This window comes from Emys orbicularis, chromosome 6 (genome assembly GCF_028017835.1).
Source record: "Emys orbicularis isolate rEmyOrb1 chromosome 6, rEmyOrb1.hap1, whole genome shotgun sequence".
Lineage (NCBI taxonomy): Eukaryota > Metazoa > Chordata > Testudines > Emydidae > Emys > Emys orbicularis.
This window is the reverse complement of record NC_088688.1, coordinates 2,142,833-2,161,956: the sequence shown is the minus strand read 5'-3', so window position 1 is coordinate 2,161,956 and position 19,124 is coordinate 2,142,833. Positions and strand designations below refer to the sequence as shown.

Below are 19,124 nucleotides of genomic sequence, written 5' to 3'. Positions count from 1 at the left end.
TTAACGCGTAAAGCGAAAACCGCGTATAGTCAAAATTACATTGAGTTGAATGGCGGGCAGAATCGCCCGCACTACAAGTACAGTATTAAAATTGTTGTTTATTTATTTATTTGGCCGACTGCATAAAGCTGAAATTGCGCATGTTAAATGCGCGTAAGATGCGACAGACCTGTAATTCAGTTTTGCAATTTCTAGAGCAAGCGGTTTTTGAGATATTTACAGAAAAACAGTAGGGTTGTCAAGCGATTTAAAAAAAAAAATTAATCTCAATTAATTGCACTGTTAAACACTAATAGAATACCATTTATTTAAATATTTTTGGGTGTTTTCTACATTTTCAAATATATTGATTTCAATTACAACACAGAATAAAGAGTGTACAGTGCTCACTTTATATTTTGTTTTTTACAGTGCAAATATTTGTAATAATAAAGAAATAGTATTTTTCAATTCACCTCATACAAGTGCCATAATGCAATCTCTTTATCGTGAAAGTATAACTTGCAAATGTAGGTTTTTTTGTTACATAACTGCACTCAAAAACAAAACAATGTAAAACTTTAGAGCCCACAAGTCCAATCAGTTCTACTTCTTGTTCAGCCAATCGCTGAGACAAACAAGTTTATTTACATTTGCAGAAGATAATGCTGCCTGCTTCTTGTTTACAATGTAACCTGAAAGTGAGACCAGGCGTTCGCATGGCACTGTTGTAGCCGGCATCGCAAGATATTTACATGCCAAATGTGCTAAAGATTCATATGTCCCTTGATGCTTCAACCTTGATGCTTCCAGAGGACATGCGTTCATGCTGATGACGGGTTATGCTTGATAATGATCCAAAGCAGTGCGGACTGATGCATGTTCATTTTCATTAGCTGAGTCAAATGCCACCAGCAGGAGGTTGATTTTCTTTTTTGGTGGTTTGGGTTCTGTAGTTTCTGCATCAGTGTGTTGCTCTTTTAAGACTTCTGAAAGCATGCTCCACACCTCATTCCTCTCAGATTTTGGAAGGCACTTCAGATTCTTAAATCTTGGGTCAAGTGCTGTAGCTATCTTTAGAAATCTCACATTGGTACCTTCTTTGCATTTTGTCAAATCTGCAGTGAAAGTGTTCTTAAAACAAACATGTGCTGGGTCATCATCTGAGACTGCCATAACATGAAATATATGGCAGAATGTGGGTAAAACAGAGCTGTAAACCTACAATTCTCCCCCAAGGAGTTCAGTCACAAATTTAATTAACGCATCATTTTTTGACGAGTGTCGTCAGCATGGATGCATGTCCTCTGGAACAATGGCCAAAGCATGAAGGGGCATGTGAATGTTTAGCATATCTGGCACATAAATAGCTTGCAATGCCGGCTACAAAAGTGCCATGCAAACGCCTGGTCTCACTTTCAGGTGACATAAACAAGAAGCAGGCAGTATTGTCTTCTGCAAATGTAAATAAACTTGTTTGTCTTAGCAATTGGCTGAACAAGACGTAGGACTGAGTGGACTTGTAGGCTCTAAAGTTTTACATTGTTTTGTTTTTGCGTGCAGTTATGTAACAAAAAACCCTTACATTTGCAAGTTATACTTTCACGATAAAGAGATTGCATTAAAAAATAAAAAATTAATGGAGATATCCCATCTCCTAGGACTGGAAGGGACCTTGAAAGGTCATTGAGTCCAGCCCCCTGCCTTCACTAGCAGGACCAAATACTGATTTTGCCCCAGCTCCCTAAGTGGCCCCCTCAAGGATTGAACTCACAACCCTGGGTTTAGCAGGCCAATGCTCAAACCACTGAGCTATCCCTCCCCCCTCATTATGGTACTTGTATGAGGTGAATTGAAAAATACTATTTCTTTTATCATTTTTACAGTGCAAATATTTGTAATAAAATAATATAAAGTGAGCACTGTACACTTTATATTCTGTGTTGTAATTGAAATTGATATATTTGAAAATGTAGAAAAAATCAACAAATATTTAATAAATTTCAATTGGTATTCTATTGTTTGAGTGCAATTAATCACGATTAATTTTTTAAATAATGATTAATTTTTTTGAGTTAATCACTTTAATCGACAGCCCTAGTTAAAAGGTATTTCAAAAAGTGAAACATACCAATTTTTCAAAGTGCCATCTCTCTAGGGTGGCCAGACAACGAAGATCGGTCGGGACTCAATTTTTGTCCCGATATTTTGCGCCGCCGGGGTCACTCGGCTTTTTTTTTTTTTTTTTTTGCCCCCCTTTCCCGCCCCCCCCCCCCCCCGGTGTCCCAATATTTCATCTCATCTCATCTGGTCACCCTACATCTCTCAGGAACACATTGTGTGATTCAACTCAAATTTTGTTATAAGTGTCTTCTGGCTATATATTTCACATGAAGAGAAGCTTTTGAAGATAGATGTGGATGCAAATTGGGCTTACAATAGAAAATATTCCTCTACGAAGCACATCTTATGTTCCTTTTATGCCTTGTTTGGCCAATTAAAGCACAGTATTTAAAATGGTTCCTGGAATCCACATCTATAGTATTTATTTCTTAAATGTAGTATCTGATACAACAGTGGGACTGATTAGCTGCTGCCTCTTTAGTTGACATTTGTCCACCACTTTTCAATCCCAACTTCAGTCTGGTCAGTGGCAAGAGGCATTGAATTGAAGGTCTCTTGTATTAATTTAGGTGAAATAAATGGTCCCAAAGAGTTACAGGTGTTAACGTGACCCTGTCACTGTCCAACATTAAACAGCACTAAACAAGATTCGGGGTTGGGTATACAGGGACCTCAGCCTGCTTAGTACCATGTAGAAAACACCATTAAACATCTTTTAAAACTTTTTATTAAAGCTGCAGAAAAGAAGAGGGAAAAGGTTAAAACATTTGAAATGTAAATTATGAAGTAAGGCATTTATTTTAACAGCATTCCCTGTTCCCTTTCCCACTAGCTGGAGAGTGTTTTTAGAAGGAATCCCCCCTTTTTGACAGTCTTTTAGATTATGGTAATTTCCCTTTTTGGGGAAAAGGGAAAAAGTGTGTTAAGATGGGCTGGTGCTGTTAAAGTCTTATCCTGTTTCTTAAGAAGACAAAACAAGAGAAATGCACACACAAGGGGGCAGAGAAGAAGGGCAAAGATAGAAAATGCAGCTGCTCTCTGGTGTTGACTTTCAGTTGCAATTTCACTGCTGGAAAAACACTTGCCTCTCTGGTCACAGGTTTACGGCAGTATTGCAAAATACCCAGTCTTAGCCAGCCAAACCAGACTCTTACTAGACAGAAGGAAAAAGGAGAGCGATAGGGAAGAGAATAAGTAAGGAGGGGAAGGAAAAGAGTTCACGGGAGGAGGGGTAGGGATGGAGAGAACTCAACATCTCACATCCCAGATAGGGGTTTGGGTTCAGTCGGAGCCCATTGAGGCGGCAATGTCATCTAGGTCCCACGCTTTGACCTGGTCTGGTCAGAACATCTCTCAGCATTAGGGTGGCGAAGGCCCAGGAGTGTTACGGTAGATCCTGGGGTCACAGGAGTTGCTGGGATTGTTTCACCAATTTTCCTCTTGCTCTTTTTTTTTTTTTTTTTAAAGGACCTCTAAAGATAGTGATGGGCAAAATAGCCCTGTCCCGTCATTATTTTGTCCACCAATTAGGCTTACTATCCAGCACTGATTTTTTTGGTTTGCTGATTTTTCCATTCCCACACTCTTCTTGTTTACAGGGCATGATCTTAACACAGTCTTTGAATTATCCCAGGAGGCCGTCTTGTTTGGACTAATTCAGTCTGTCTCCCTTTTGCACCCTTTCCCATCAACATTTATTTGTTATAAGGGTTATTGTGACATTCTATGACTGTCATTCACTTTTCACAGTTGAGGTCCCAATTAGGGTAAATTTGTAGTCCCAATTATCACAACATATCTTATCAACTGATTTTTTTTATTACAATAAACTTGATCCCTGTCGTCATGATTCTGTAACATAACGTATATGATTTCCTCATTGTTTACAAGTTTTTGGTAACTGTTCCATGCCTTACTGTACACAGGAGCAGCAGAGAAGAGCTCTAAACATGGAGCAGAGGATCGGACCCAAAACATCATCATGGCCATGAAGGATCGCATGAAGATTCGGGAACGGAACAAGCCAGAAATCTTTGACTTGATCAGAGATGTTTTTAGTGAGAGCAAATTAACGCATGCTCAGCAAATGAAGACAGTGAAACAGAGCGTGCTTGATGGCACCTCCAAATGGTCAGCTAAAATCACTATCACCGGTAAGCTGAAGCTAGACAAATTCAGACTGGAAATAAGATGTAAATTTTAGCAGTGAGAATAACCACTGGAACAACTTGCCAGGGGCTGTGGTGGATTCTCCATCACTGACAATTTGTACGTCAGGACTGGATGTTTTTCTAAGAGATCTGATCTAGGAATTATTTTGGGGCAGTTATATGGTCTGTGTTATACAGGAGTTCAGACAAGATCATCACAATGGTCGCTTCTGGCCTTGGAATCTGTGACTCTCAGTGTTAAACTGAGAGGCTGTCATTGGTAAGCATTCCTGTGCAGTAACCTGTTCCATCATACAGTACATGCACACCTCTTTTAGCACTGCAGGCTTATAGCAAAACTTTATTATTATTTTCTCCACAGTGGTTTGTGCTCAGGGTCTGCAGGCCAAGGACAAAACTGGATCCAGTGATCCATATGTGACGGTTCAAGTTGGCAAAACAAAGAAGAGAACTAAAACAATTTTTGGGAATCTGAACCCTGTTTGGGAGGAGAAATTCCACTTGTAAGTGCTCACTGTATATCTGCCCCTGTTCTGATCCATTTATATGGTCTGCATTTCTTCACAAGCATACCTTTCTCTCCTGTATCAGTACATGGTACTTCACCTCCAGTAGTCATGTCTGTGTTTTGTCTGTTTCTGTTTTACATAGTGTGTGCTTGTTGCATAGTCTATATAATATATACTGTACTATACAAAAGTGTGCACATCCATTTTGCCTCCACTTCTTGTTCATAGATTCTGTATCTACTCTTTTAGCAATATTTGTATAGAAAGTTGTTATTCAGACATCCCCAGAGAGGGAAGAAAATCCTTAAGAGTTTGAAGACTTATGCTGTTCCTTTATAATTAACACCCTTTGCAATTCTTTAGAAAGGTAGCTGTAAAACACTCACAAAGGAAAAGGCCTCACCATTCCTTTCGTCGTTACTCCTTGCTGTGGTGTTTGAACAGGCTTGTTAGCTCATTGGGAGTAGCTTGTCACTTATTTTTAAAGCTACTTGCTCCCCTAAAGTGCTGTAGAAATAAAATAATGATAACTTGAGGGATAATCTGTTTACAAGATTATCAACCTGTTTTGGGCTAAATTTAAAATAAAGCCTGGAGGCACGATTGCTTATATAGCAAATAAGCTCCAAAGCCTGAGTCAGTGAGCCCAGGATATGGTTATCGAGGTAATAAGAAGCACCCTCAAGTTATAGTTATACTCATTTTAATTAAATGGAAAAACATTAAACGGGAAGAAAGAGGGGGGGGGGGGAAAAGCGTCTGAAAATAAAGTGGACTGTGAAGATTCTGGATCCTAAATTTTTTTTAGCTAAAACCCCTTTGTCTCGTTCTCACCATCAAACTATCAATCCGTCTCTCCCTCCCCTTTTTCTCTCTCCTGCCCTTCTTTCCCCCACTTCTTCCCACTCGAGGTCAGTAAGGCTCTTCTCTGCACACTGAAATATATTTGTTTGAATTGTATTTCAAAACTGAGTTTATGTGAACCCAAGCCTGTCTCTACCATATACAATGAAAATAAAAAAATGAGATTCTTTTATTTTAACGTTATTTATTAACCCAAGGTAAAGCTATTGCCTCCTAAACAGGAAGTACCGTACATTATTATTGTAATAACTCTAGAATCAACATAGCAATAAGTCCGCCTCCATCTATTATTTGTGTAGGTGCCATTAAAATCTTGATTTATGGCACAAAGTTGTTACCATGGTATTTACAAGAATGTTCCAGTCTGATTTTAGGGAGTATAACAAATACTGTGGTAAAGATAATACGATGTGATACATTTCAGTGTTTTAATTGTGCCACTGTAAAAGTTTTACAGAAACATCTATGATTCAGCCAGTAACATGAAAATTGATCTTAGTGCAAACAGTCATTTTAGTATTGCTAGGACACAGAGCACCAAGAAGGATGAGGTGTGGAGAGGAGCTGAGGAAAGTGGGATTTAAATAGACAAGATATTGAGGTTTAAGGATGCTGAAAAAGAACTGTGCCAGGCTCAGGTGTTCCTAGGTTTTGCAACTCACCTTGTCATGGATAAAGGGAGAGCCATTTTTAATTGTGTAGGACACCACAGTCTTTCTTCCGAGAGATTTAGCTCAATTGCAGACATGCTGTTTATGCTTGATGCTTATGGATTCCTTATGCTGATGACTCTCCAAATGCTGAGTTTTCCTAGCATTCATAATCAGAGAGCCTAGTCGTTGAACATATGCTATACAACTTGACCAAAAACGTTCTTCACTGAGAAATCTCTCTCCCAAGGAAGCTTATCCAAGAGAAAAATCATCCTTTTTTAATAAAGAAAGTAGTTGTTAGATCTTATAATTGAAGTGAGAGAAGCTTGTACCAGTTATTGTAGAGGTTGTGATAGCTCCTGCAATGTACTAGGCAAGATACAGTTCCTACCTTAAGAACTTATGGTCTGAAAGACAAAAAATACCCAAGGGGGACAAATCAGACCAGCAGCGGGATCATGTCAGTGGGTTGGTAGTTCTACTTCCATTGGTTTTTGCACAGGTTGGTTTCATTGGTTTTTCATTGGTAGCAGAGGGGCCAGGTCCGGGGGTGGTCAGTAGGTTGGTCATTCTACTTTGATTGGTTTTTGCTTTCTGTTTGGTTTATTGCATGAACTCTTTCCAGCTTTCCTATCCAGTCATTACTAGCTGGCTGACTTCTCCAAGATGTCTTCATTCAACAGAAGCACAATTAAATGCTCTTTTCGAAGGTTTATTATTTATTATTATTATTAATATGCTCTTTTCGAAGGTTTATTATTTCGAAGCCTCACCAAAGGCTCTTACGTAAATTAAGCTGTCATGGGATAAAAGGGAAGGTCCTTTCATGGATTGAGAACTGGTTAAAGGACAGGGAACAAAGGGTAGGAATTAATGGTAAATTCTCAGAATGGAGAGGGGTAACTAGTGGTGTTCCCCAAGGGTCAGTCCTAGGACCTATCCTATTCAATTTATTCATAAATGATCTGGAGAAAGGGGTAAACAGTGAGGTGGCAAAGTTTGCAGATGATACTAAACTACTCAAGATAGTTAAGACCAAAGCAGATTGTGAAGAACTTCAAAAAGATCTCACAAAACTAAGTGATTGGGCAACAAAATGGCAAATGAAATTTAATGTGGATAAATGTAAAGTAATGCACATTGAAAAAAATAACCCCAACTATACATACAACATGATGGGGGCTAGTTTAGCTACAACGAGTCAGGAAAAAGATCTTGGCGTCATCGTGGATAGTTCTCTAAAGATGTCCACGCAGTGTGCAGAGGCGGTCAAAAAAGCAAACAGGATGTTAGGAATCATTAAAAAGGGGATAGAGAATAAGACTGAGAATATATTATTGCCCTTATATAAATCCATGGTTCGCCCACATCTCGAATACTGTGTACAGATGTGGTCTCCTCACCTCAAAAAAGATATTCTAGCACTAGAAAAGGTTCAGAAAAGAGCAACTAAAATGATTAAGGGTTTAGAGAGGGTCCCATATGAGGAAAGATTAAAGAGGCTAGGACTCTTCAGTTTGGAAAAGAGAAGACTAAGGGGGGACATGATAGAGGTATATAAAATCATGAGTGATGTTGAGAAAGTGGATAAGGAAAAGTTATTTACTTATTCCCATAATACAAGAACTAGGGGTCACCAAAAGAAATTAATAGGCAGCAGGTTTAAAACAAATAAAAGGAAGTTCTTCTTCACGCAGCGCACAGTCAACTTGTGGAACTCCTTACCTGAGGAGGTTGTGAAGGCTAGGACTAGAACAATGTTTAAAAGGGGACTGGATAAATTCATGGTGGCTAAGTCCATAAATGGCTATTAGCCAGGATGGGTAAGAATGGTGTCCCTAGCCTCTGTTTGTCAGAGGATGGAGATGGATGGCAGGAGAGAGATCACTTGATCATTGCCTGTTAGGTTCACTCCCTCTGGGGCACCTGGCATTGGCCACTGTCGGTAGACAGATACTGGGCTAAATGGACCTTTGGTCTGACCCAGTACGGCCTTTCTTATGTTCTTATGTTCTTATTACAAAGCCCAGATATCTGTCTAAGTCAGAAAAAGTTTAGCCATTTTAGGGTTCCTTTGTAACCCTTGATGTGATGCAAGGTGGTGTATATACAATTTAATGTCTTATAGGGCTATTCACAGTCACTAAGTTTCTTAACATTTTCATGAATTTTATTGCACTAATTGTCTCTGCTGTTTGTAAAGGCTTGTCTACACTTACAGCGCTACTGCGGCATAGCTGCACCAGTGCAGCTCTGCTGCTATAGCACTTAGTGAAGACCCTATCTATGCCGACAGGAGAGCTGCTTCTGTCGGCGTAGTTAATCCGCCTCCAGGAGAGGTGGTATCTTTGTTGACGGGAGAAGCCCTCTCCTGAGTGACATAGTTATACTGAGATAAGTTGGTAGTGTAGACCAAGCCTAAGAATGGAGAACCTGTTCCATGTACGGTTTTCCTGTGCTTGTTAGAATAAGGCGAGACAAGGTGCATAAGAGTAAACTCATTGGTTAAAGGTGATCTCCCTCCTTTCCTGTATGTTTCTTTTCTCTGAAAAAAGAACATATGGCCCAGCCTGGAAATTCAGGTTTAGAGCCATGTTTCCAAGAAGAAAACTTTGAGATCTTTTTGGGTCTACATTCCCAAATCAGTACTGTGTAGAGTCCCTATTGTATTCCCGAATCAGTACTATTTTAGACCATTACCTGCCTACATTGCCACAGGATTAGCATTTAGATTAATGATCAGTTCTCAGAGTGCATTTACATCTATGTGAGTAAGCTATTTGATAGAGCCGTTTAGAAGGCCATTCTTGTTGTTGCCTGCTGGAAAGCTCTAACTGCTTCCACATTCATTACAGAAAGTCCTGAGGAATTTAATAGGAATGAAACCAAGTGAGTTTCACAGACATTTAATAAGCTTCTATTGAAATTACTCTAAAGACCTTTAAAAAATTTAGATTGATCTCTTCCTTCTGCACAATTGCATTTGATTGCAAATGTATGGGGCATGCACTCTATTTCTATGTGCGTAGCGCCTGTCACAAGGAAGCCTATATCCTGATTGGTACCTGTGGCCACTGCCACACAATAATAAATGGGATATTTTGAACTATCCAGTCCGATTTTAAGGCAGGATTCTATTCTTTGTTAGATTCTATAAGATGGTTTAAAGCACTCTAGGAAAGTTTGTATTTTCTATTCAGTTCTTTTTGGAAAGGCTGATCAGAGCACCCACGTCTATGTAGTGAAATTACAGGTATAGTGTTTAGGAGAAATTTGATAAGGAACAAAATTTCCTTTGAAAGGCAAAGCCCTGTGTTTGCTGAGTGGCTACTTCACCCCTGTTTAAAGTATATGATTATTGGCCTCATTAGCTAATGTTTGGAAAAGGACCCAATGTCTAATGGATGTGGACACTGGAAGTTGCCCTATGTACAACAGGACAGCTCTGCATCTCCTGCCCTTGGCACAATGCAAATTGTTCATTTTAAAATATCTTCCCATGGAAACTGCCTTGTGCTACCCAGCTGGGTCTGATCCTGAATGACAGGTGTGAAATCATTCTGCCTGGAACAGATTATGTTGTCACTGGGCACTTTGCAAAGTGTGTTGATTCCTTCACTGCGGAAGGCTATGGAGGTTAGAATAGTTGCATTGCCTCCCTTCAGTAGATAATCAGTATTATACTTGGACACACACAGCCACAAATAATACACTTCATTACGGTTATTGCTTCAGGAATGGCACCGCTACATAGCTAACTACTGTGGTGTCACCCACAGCTTCCGTTTGGTTCCATAATTGTCCTTTCAGCAGCCTAGCCTATTATCATGCTCAGCACCTTTCAGTCATCTCTGTAGTTACATGAGTTCTGTTTACACTGCCCTTTTCAAGACAATTGCATCTGATGCATGCTCTGCCTCTGCTGTTCAACTACATCCCGATGACCATGGAACCTTTTCAGTTGTGCTTCCTCATCCCCGGTGCCTGGGTCGTAGTTGGACAGAGACTTTGAAACCGGTAGTAAAGTAAAATCATATTCTGTCTACACTGCAATGAGACACCCGCAGCTGGCCTGTGCCAGCTGACTCGGGCGAAGGGGCTGCTTAATTGCAACTCTGGGACCCTCCCACCTTGCTGGGTTCTAGAGCTTGAGTTTCATCATGATCCCAAATGCCAACACCCCAATTCAATAGACCCTTGGCCCAAGCCCCGTGAGTCTATGTCAGCTGGCACAGGCCAGCTGTGGGATTTTAATCGCAGTGTAGATATACCCATAGTTTCCCAGCTCAGTGACCCGTATGAAATTTGGATTTGAACAATGGAGTTGATGCCATGCAGCAATGCCTCAGAGGAAGCTGGGATAATGTACACCTCTACCCTGATATAACGCGACCTGATATAATTTGGAAATCATGTAGTAAAGCAGCGCTCCGGTGGGGCGGGGCTGCGCACTCCAGTGGATCAAAGCAAGTTCGATATAACGCGGTAAGATTTTTTGGCTCCCGAGGACAGCGTTATATCGGGGTAGAGGGGTAGTTAAAGATGAAGTGGTTCTGAGCACTGCTTCTGCCTTTTGCATTTGGAAGAGCTACGTGATTTGTTTGTGTAATCAGCGTTGCAGAGATAGGTAACAGCAAAATGGTCGTACTTGTCCCTCTAAAACAAATGAGTTTAATACTGGTAGGAACAGAAGACCTGTTTCTTTGTTGTGTTAGGATAATTATTTGTCAAGGAGGTATTGCCAAAGCTTAGGGCTTTTACTCCTTGACTGTCATCCTTGACCTCTCAGCTGCTTTTATACGCTCCTCCTACCTGGTTCTCCGATCTCTCAAGCCATTCCTTCCCCATCTTCCCCATCTCTTTTGATTGTTTCTCTGCCTCCCCCTCTCACTATCCATGGGGATTGCACAAGGCTCTTCCTTTTGCTCTCGTCACTGTGCCCTTTCTTATGGTGACCTCATCTGCTCAGTTACAATTGCCGTCTTCACACTGACGACTTACGCAATGGCCTCTCCACCCTGACCTGTCTGTCTCTCCGTGTGCTTAGCTGGCCTTTCGTTTTAAAATTAACATAACCAAAAACGCTGGCTCACTGTTTTCCCCATCACAGTTGACAACACAACTATCCTCCCTTCCCCAGATTTGTTAGTGGGATGGCTTGGACTCTGCCTTCTCTCAACCTGCTCATTCAGGCTGTATCCAAACCTTGCTGCTTTCTCCCTAGAACATCTCTCAAAGTCAAACTCTTTGTTTCTCTACATCACTACAACTCCCTCATCCCGCATCACTTCAGGTCTCTGTCTCTGCCCTGGCCTTCCAGACAACCACCTCATTCCCTTCAGATCCATTAAAAACTCCTGCAAAGAGCCCATCTTCCCACTTATCTGCTCTGTCTTATCATGTCCTCCTCCATCTCCTGCACTCTGCCAACAATGCCAGTCTCCATTATCCACCTCTCTTACAAACACCTTTGCACTTTCTTCCATGCCAACCCTTATGTGCGGGAAACTCTCCCTTAACTAGCATGTAACGCTGTTACCCTGTTCATAGATTCATAGATTCTAGCACTGGAAGGGACCTCAAGAGGTCATCGAGTCCAGTCCCCTGCCCGCATGGCAGGACCAAATACTGTCTAGACCATCCCTGATAGACATTTATCTAACCTACTCTTAAATATCTCCAGAGATGGAGATTCCACAACCTCCCTAGGCAATTTATTCCAGTGTTTAACCACCCTGACAGTTAGGAACTTTTTTCTAATGTCCAACCTAGACCTCCCTTGCTGCAGTTTAAGCCCATTGCTTCTTGCTCTATCCTTAGAGGCTAAGGTGAACAAGTTTTCTCCCTCCTCCTTATGACACCCTTTTAGATACCTGAAAACTGCTATCATGTCCCCTCTGTCTTCTCTTTTCCAAACTAAACAAACCCAATTCTTTCAGCCTTCCTTCATAGGTCATGTTCTCAAGACCTTTAATCATCCTTGTTGCTCTTCTCTGGACCCTTTCCAATTTCTCCACATCTTTCTTGAAATGCGGTGCCCAGAACTGGACACAATACTCCAGCTGAGGCCTAACCAGAGCAGAGTAGAGCGGAAGAATGACTTCTCGTTTCTTGCTCACAACACACCTGTTAATACATCCCAGAATCATGTTTGCTTTTTTTGCAACAGCATCACACTGTTGACTCATATTTAGCTTGTGGTCCACTATAACCCCTAGATCCCTTTCTGCCGTACTCCTTCCTAGACAGTCTCTTCCCATTCTGTATGTGTGCAACTGATTTTTTCTTCCTAAGTGGAGGACTTTGCATTTGTCTTTGTTAAACTTCATCCTGTTTAACTCAGACCATTTCTCCAATTTGTCCAGATCATTTTGAATTATGACCCTGTCCTCCAAAGCAGTTGCAATCCCTCCCAGTTTGGTATCATCCGCAAACTTAATAAGCGTACTTTCTATGCCAATATCTAAGTCGTTAATGAAGATATTGAACAGAGCCGGTCCCAAAACAGACCCCTGCGGAACCCCACTCGTTATGCCTTTCCAGCAGGATTGGGAACCATTAATAACAACTCTCTGAGTACGGTTATCCAGCCAGTTATGCACCCACCTTATAGTAGCCCCATCTAAATTGTATTTGCCTAGTTTATCGATAAGAATATCATGCGAGACCGTATCAAATGCCTTACTAAAGTCTAGGTATACCACATCCACAGCTTCTCCCTTATCCACAAGACTCGTTATCCTATCAAAGTAAGCTATCAGATTGGTTTGACATGATTTGTTCTTTACAAATCCATGCTGGCTGTTCCCTATCACCTTACCACCTTCCAAGTGTTTGCAGATGATTTCCTTAATTACTTGCTCCATTATCTTCCCTGGCACAGAAGTTAAACTAACTGGTCTGTAGTTTCCTGGGTTGTTTTTATTTCCCTTTTTATAGATGGGCACTATATTTGCCCTTTTCCAGTCATCTGGAATCTCTCCCGTCTCCCATGATTTTCCAAAGATAATAGCTAGAGGCTCAGATACCTCCTCTATTAGCTCCTTGAGTATTCTAGGATGCATTTCATCAGGCCCTGGTGACTTGCAGGCATCTAACTTTTCTAAGTGATTTTTAACTTGTTCTTTTTTTATTTTCTCTTCTAAACCTATCCCCTTCCCATTAGCATTCACTAGGTTAGGCATTCCTTCAGACTTCTCGGTGAAGACCGAAACAAAGAAGTCATTAAGCATCTCTGCCATTTCCAAGTTTCCTGTTACTGTTTCTCCCTCTTCACTAAGCAGTGGGCCTACCCTGTCTTTGGTCTTCCTCTTGCTTCTAATGTATTGATAAAAAGTCTTCTTGTTTCCCTTTATTCCCGTAGCTAGTTTGAGCTCATTTTGTGCCTTTGCTTTTCTAATCTTGCCCCTGCATTCCTGTGTTGTTTGCCTATATTCATCCTTTGTAATCTGTCCTAGTTTCCATTTTTTATATGACTCCTTTTTATTTTTTAGATCATGCAAGATCTCGTGGTTAAACCAAGGTGGTCTTTTGCCACATTTTCTATCTTTCCTAACCAGCGGAATAGCTTGCTTTTGGGCCCTCAATAGTGTCCCTTTGGAAAACTGCCAACTCTCCTCAGTTGTTTTTCCCCTCAGTCTTGATTCCCATGGGACCTTACCTATCAGCTCTCTGAGCTTACCAAAATCTGCCTTCCTGAAATCCATTGTCTCTATTTTGCTGTTCTCCCTTCTACCCTTCCTTAGAATTGCAAGCTCTATGATTTCATGATCATTTTCACCCAAGCTGCCTTCTGCTTTCAAATTCTCAACGAGTTCCTCCCTATTTGTTAAAATCAAGTCTAGAACAGCTTCCCCCCTAGTAGCTTTTTCAACCTTCTGAAATAAAAAGTTGTCTGCAATGCAGTCCAAGAATTTGTTGGATAGTCTGTGCCCCGCTGTGTGATTTTCCCAACATATATCCGGATAGTTGAAGTCCCCCATCACCACCAAATCTTGGGCTTTGGATGATTTTGTTAGTTGTTTAAAAAACGCCTCATCCACCTCTTCCACCTGGTTAGGTGGCCTGTAGTAGACTCCTAGCATGACATCACCCTTGTTTTTTACCCCTTTTAGCCTAACCCAGAGACTCTCAACACTTCCGTCTCCTATGTCCATCTCTACCTCAGTCCAAGTGTGTATATTTTTAATATATAAGGCAACACCTCCTCCCTTTTTCCCCTGTCTATCCTTCCTGAGCAAGCTGTACCCGTCCACACCAACATTTCAATCATGTGTATTATCCCACCAAGTTTCAGTGATGCCAACAATGTCATAGTTGTATTTATTTATTAGCACTTCCAGTTCTTCCTGCTTATTACCCATACTTCTCGCATTTGTATATAGGCATCTAAGATACTGGTTTGATCTTTCCTCCCAGTTTTGTCCTGACCCTCCTTTCTCTCTGCCAATATAGCCCACACTCCCTCTCGTTTCCGACCCATCTCCCAGGTCTCCATGTTCCCCACTTACCTGTGGGCTTTGCTCACCTGTCCCGTCGAACCTAGTTTAAAGCCCTCCTCACTAGGTTAGCCAGTCTGTGTCCAAATAGGGTCTTTCCCCTCCTCGAAAGGTGAATGCCATCTCTGCCTAGCAGTCCTTCCTTGAATAGCATCCCGTGGTCTAGGAAGCCAAAGCCCTCCTGGCGACACCATCTTCGCAGCCAGGCATTCACCTCCATGATGCATCTGTCTCTGCCCGGGCCCCTACCTTTGACAGGAAGAATCAAAGAGAATACCACCTGCGCTCCAAACTCCTTCACCCGTACTCCCAGAGCTCTGTAGTCACTCTTGATCCGCTCAGTGTCACACCGCGCAGTATCATTTGTGCCCACATGGATAAGTAGCATGGGGTAGTAGTCAGAGGGCTGGATAATCCTCGACAATGCCTCCGTAACATTTCGGATACGGGCTCCCGGCAGGCAGCATACCTCCCGAGATGAAATGTCAGGGCGACAGATGGGCGCCTCCGTCCCCCTCAGCAGAGAGTCTCCGACCACCACTCTCAAAACTCTCCTCCACAGCCACTGCTGCCATGGATCCTAAAGGAAATACTAGTGCCAAATGGCTATATAAATGCTCGCTAGGCATTTTGGATATTTATCCTTTTAATTGTACCTTGTAATTTATATATTTCAAATGACTCAATCATTTAGCTATGTGCTTAGCTGGCCTATTTAAATCTGTGTAACTATTCCTCTTTCCCTTGTCCTCCCTTTTTAATTTGTTTACCATTTTAGACTATAAATAAACTGAAATTTTGAATTAAAAAGTTGTTTTGAACTCTAAAATGGAACATTTCATTTTAAAAATGTTGAAACTGGATGTTTTGACAATTTCCAAAATGTTGTTTGAATCAGGAAATTCATAGACGCCGACCCTTCTCCACAAACAGTTTTGATGTCAATGAAATTGCAGTTTCTGATGAATATTTTGTCAAATTCCTGACCAGCTCTAACTGTAAACTCTTCAGAGCAGGGACTGTGTCTTCCAATGCGTTTGCACTATACTAAGCACAATGGAGTCCTCAGTCTAATTGGGCCCTCAGAGTGCTACAGGAATTAAAATAATAAATAAATGATAATGGCATAAGCAAGGGAAACTCTTATTTGTGAAAAGGATGCATTAAGTCACAGTTTCACCAATTTCCCTCCCTCCCATAAGAACAGCCAGACTGGGTCAGACCGAAGGTCCATCTAGCCCAGTATGCTGTCTCCCAACAGTGGCCAATGCCCGATGCCCCAGAGGGAATCAACAGAACAGGGAATCATCAAGTGATCCATCCCCTGTCGCCCATTCCCAGTTTCTGGCAAACAGAGCCTAGGGACACCATCCCTGTCCATCCTGGCTAATAGCCATTGATGGACCTGTCCTCCATGAACTTACCTAGTTCCTTTTACTGTGTGTTGAGTGAAGAAATATTTCTTTCATTCGTTTTAAACCTGCTGCCTATTAATTTCATTTGGTGACCCCTAGTTCTTTTGTTATGAGAAGGAGTTAATAACACTTCCTTATTCACTTTCTCCACACAGTCATGATTTTATAGACCTCTATCATATCCCCCTTAGTTGTCTCTTTTCAGCTTGGAAAAGCCCCAGTTTGATTGATCTCTCCTCATATGGAAGCCGTTCCATATCCCTAATAATTTTTGTTGCCTTTTTTCTGAACTTTTTCCAATTCAAATATCCTTTTTGAGATGGGGCGACCACATCTGCACACAGTATTCAAGCTGTGGGCGGACCATGGATTTATATAGAGGCAATATGATATTTTCTGTCTTATTATCTATCCCGTTCTTAATGATTCCCAACATTCTGTTTGCTTTTTTGACGGCCGCTGCACATTGAGTGGATGTTTTCAGAGAACTATCCACAATGACGCCAATATCACTTTCTTGAGTGGTAGCAGCTAATTTAGACCACCACTGAAAACACCCTTTTGGAAGAAGTTTCATCTTTTTTTATTCTTTTTTTACCTCTGTTTTTTGTACATTATTTTTATTGAAAACTTTATTTTAAATAATTCAATAAAACTAGACAATCGAGGTGAAACTTCACAAACAGTCACTAATAAAAACACTCCAACTAATGTAAATATATTTAAAAAAGAGAAAACAGGAACATAAAAAGTGCAGCAAGCGCTGGAGAGTGTTAGAGAGGTGCTGCCTCCTGCATTATGGGGACATTCTATATCACTACAATATATGTTCAGACTCCACAAGACTAGGTTTATGCTGTTTCAATTTAAAAGGGAGCATTGTCCGTCATCTCCCAGACAATAAATGTGTTTGAGTTGAATCTGAGCTCTCGTTTCTGTAGAAAGTGGGGCTGACATCAGCCTGGCTGTCTTGGTTCAACAGTAACAAAGACTGCAGATCCTATAGGTTTACTCTGCCCTAACCCCCCTGCCTCGCCCCCCAGGTTCAGGTGTTTAACAGCACAGATAGCTCTGGTGAATCACTCTGGTACAGAGCCAGGAGAGGAAATACAAAGTGGAAGAAGCCCCATAAAAATAGTAGCATCCCTCTGGCGTGTATGGTAGAGACAGTAACAGCCTTGAGGTTTACAGATCCAGTTGGTACCACTGAAAACTCACCACGTGACATTCTGCGGTGATTGTGGTGCTGCGTGGTCCCCTGTTGTAAGTCAAGAAAGAGAACACCGTTATTCCAGGTACCTCATGTGGTGCACGTTCAGGTTTAAAAGGCACACAGTGCGCATCAAACTAGGTCAAATCAGCTTCAGTATTTTCCTAAAGAAGCAGTACCTTTGACAGACTGTAGTAGAGGGTCAAGACCTAGGGCCAGGTTAACCGAAGTACTTTGGCACCGAAAAATGCTGTCAATGCGAGTTAAGGACCTAACTTGCTTAGGAGCGTGTGAAAATCCCACTGTGCATGTCTGTCTTCATCTCTGGGCAACTAAATACCTTTGCAAATCTGCCCCTAGGGTACTGAGAGAGAGTTTCTTAGAATATTTGTTTTGGTTTTGAAGAATTTTTAGTGTATAGCCACTTATTCTGCCGGGCCTACAGAGATGGCAACATGCCCAAATAGGTTTGAGAGCTAGAGGAAGAACCAACAATCTTAGCATCTCCTCTTCAGCAACCGTGCAACAGATCATCTTAACCACCTGCACATGTTTACAGGTGGGAAGAAAAGAATTAAAAACAGAGAAATATTGATTGAAACATCTGTTTTCTGTATTCTAAATGGTACTTTGAGTCCCTTGAGGAATGCAGAACAGGGGTTGGTTTTCAAACAGTAAATGATCAGGACAACCTAAAATTGCCTCTGCATTTCTCCATTTAATTCACAGTGAGCTCTTCTGCATTAGCTGTCTGTTAATGAATCCTAAAACACAATAGATGGCAATGGGAGGCCAAATAAGTTCTTGGTAGGTAACATGTAAACACCACGGTTGCTGCCACATTTCACTGACTTGGCTTAGCAAATCTCTTTTGACCCAATTCTCTCTCCTTGTTCATTCTCCCCCTGTTGCTTAGCAACAGATGCAGTAGGTTTGAAAAGGCTAGAACATAGACCTCCAGCAGGAATTGCCATATTTTCAGACACGACTTTTTTTTTTTTTTTTTTTTTTTTTTCTGGTGAGGCCAGACATTTGTAACGGTTATGGTGAGTAATCACCCTTGTCATGCTCGTATATGAGCATTCAAATTGCTTTATCATATCACATGCCCAATAAATGAGCAGGGCTTTTGTTACAAGATCTCTCTATTCACTGTGTCCCTGTAGCTTTTGAGTTCTCTCGCTTCCTCTGTGTGTTGTGCAGGTCACCTGCTTATTTAGGTTTTAGGATAACTGAGTTTTTTTTTTCTCAGCATCAGATCAGTTGTGAAGATTCAACTGAGAACAAAGCTGCCTTTTTGAAGGAGATTTCTTTAGTTCCCTGCCTGGGGCACATTGTAGCTCTTAAATACCAACTTCATTAGAGCGGCTGTGTCCCATCCCTTCCTCCCACACACAACCAGTATTATATCATCTCCCTGACTGGATTGTTTTGTGCATTAGTACACTGTTGCTTTGCTAGTGACACTAATAAAGTCTCAAAAAAAATTAAGTTAATGGCCTCCGTTTGAGTCTTGCTTGGCGAGGAAAGGAGAATGGAGAGAGTTCTTTATGTTGTTTAACAGAAGTTTGAACCTCTGACTGATACATTATAATCAAGTCACTAAGTTGCATGCAGTATCCACTAGCAGTCCCTGACAGTGGTCAGAGTCCTCAGAGTTTTATGGCTACATTGTAGCAGAAGGCCTTCAAAAACTCTCTG

The 19,124-nt window shown here is 41.3% G+C and overlaps 1 protein-coding gene across 1 annotated transcript in view; it reads left to right on the top strand.

Annotated features, from left to right (window-relative positions):
* Positions 1-19,124, top strand: part of UNC13B (unc-13 homolog B) — a 308,551-nt gene that overhangs the window by 178,328 nt on the left and 111,099 nt on the right. Inside the window, exons 14-15 of the mRNA XM_065406871.1 lie at positions 4,029-4,256; positions 4,636-4,777. Coding sequence (XP_065262943.1) covers positions 4,029-4,256; positions 4,636-4,777 — 370 coding nt within the window. The remainder of the gene's footprint in view (positions 1-4,028; positions 4,257-4,635; positions 4,778-19,124) is intronic.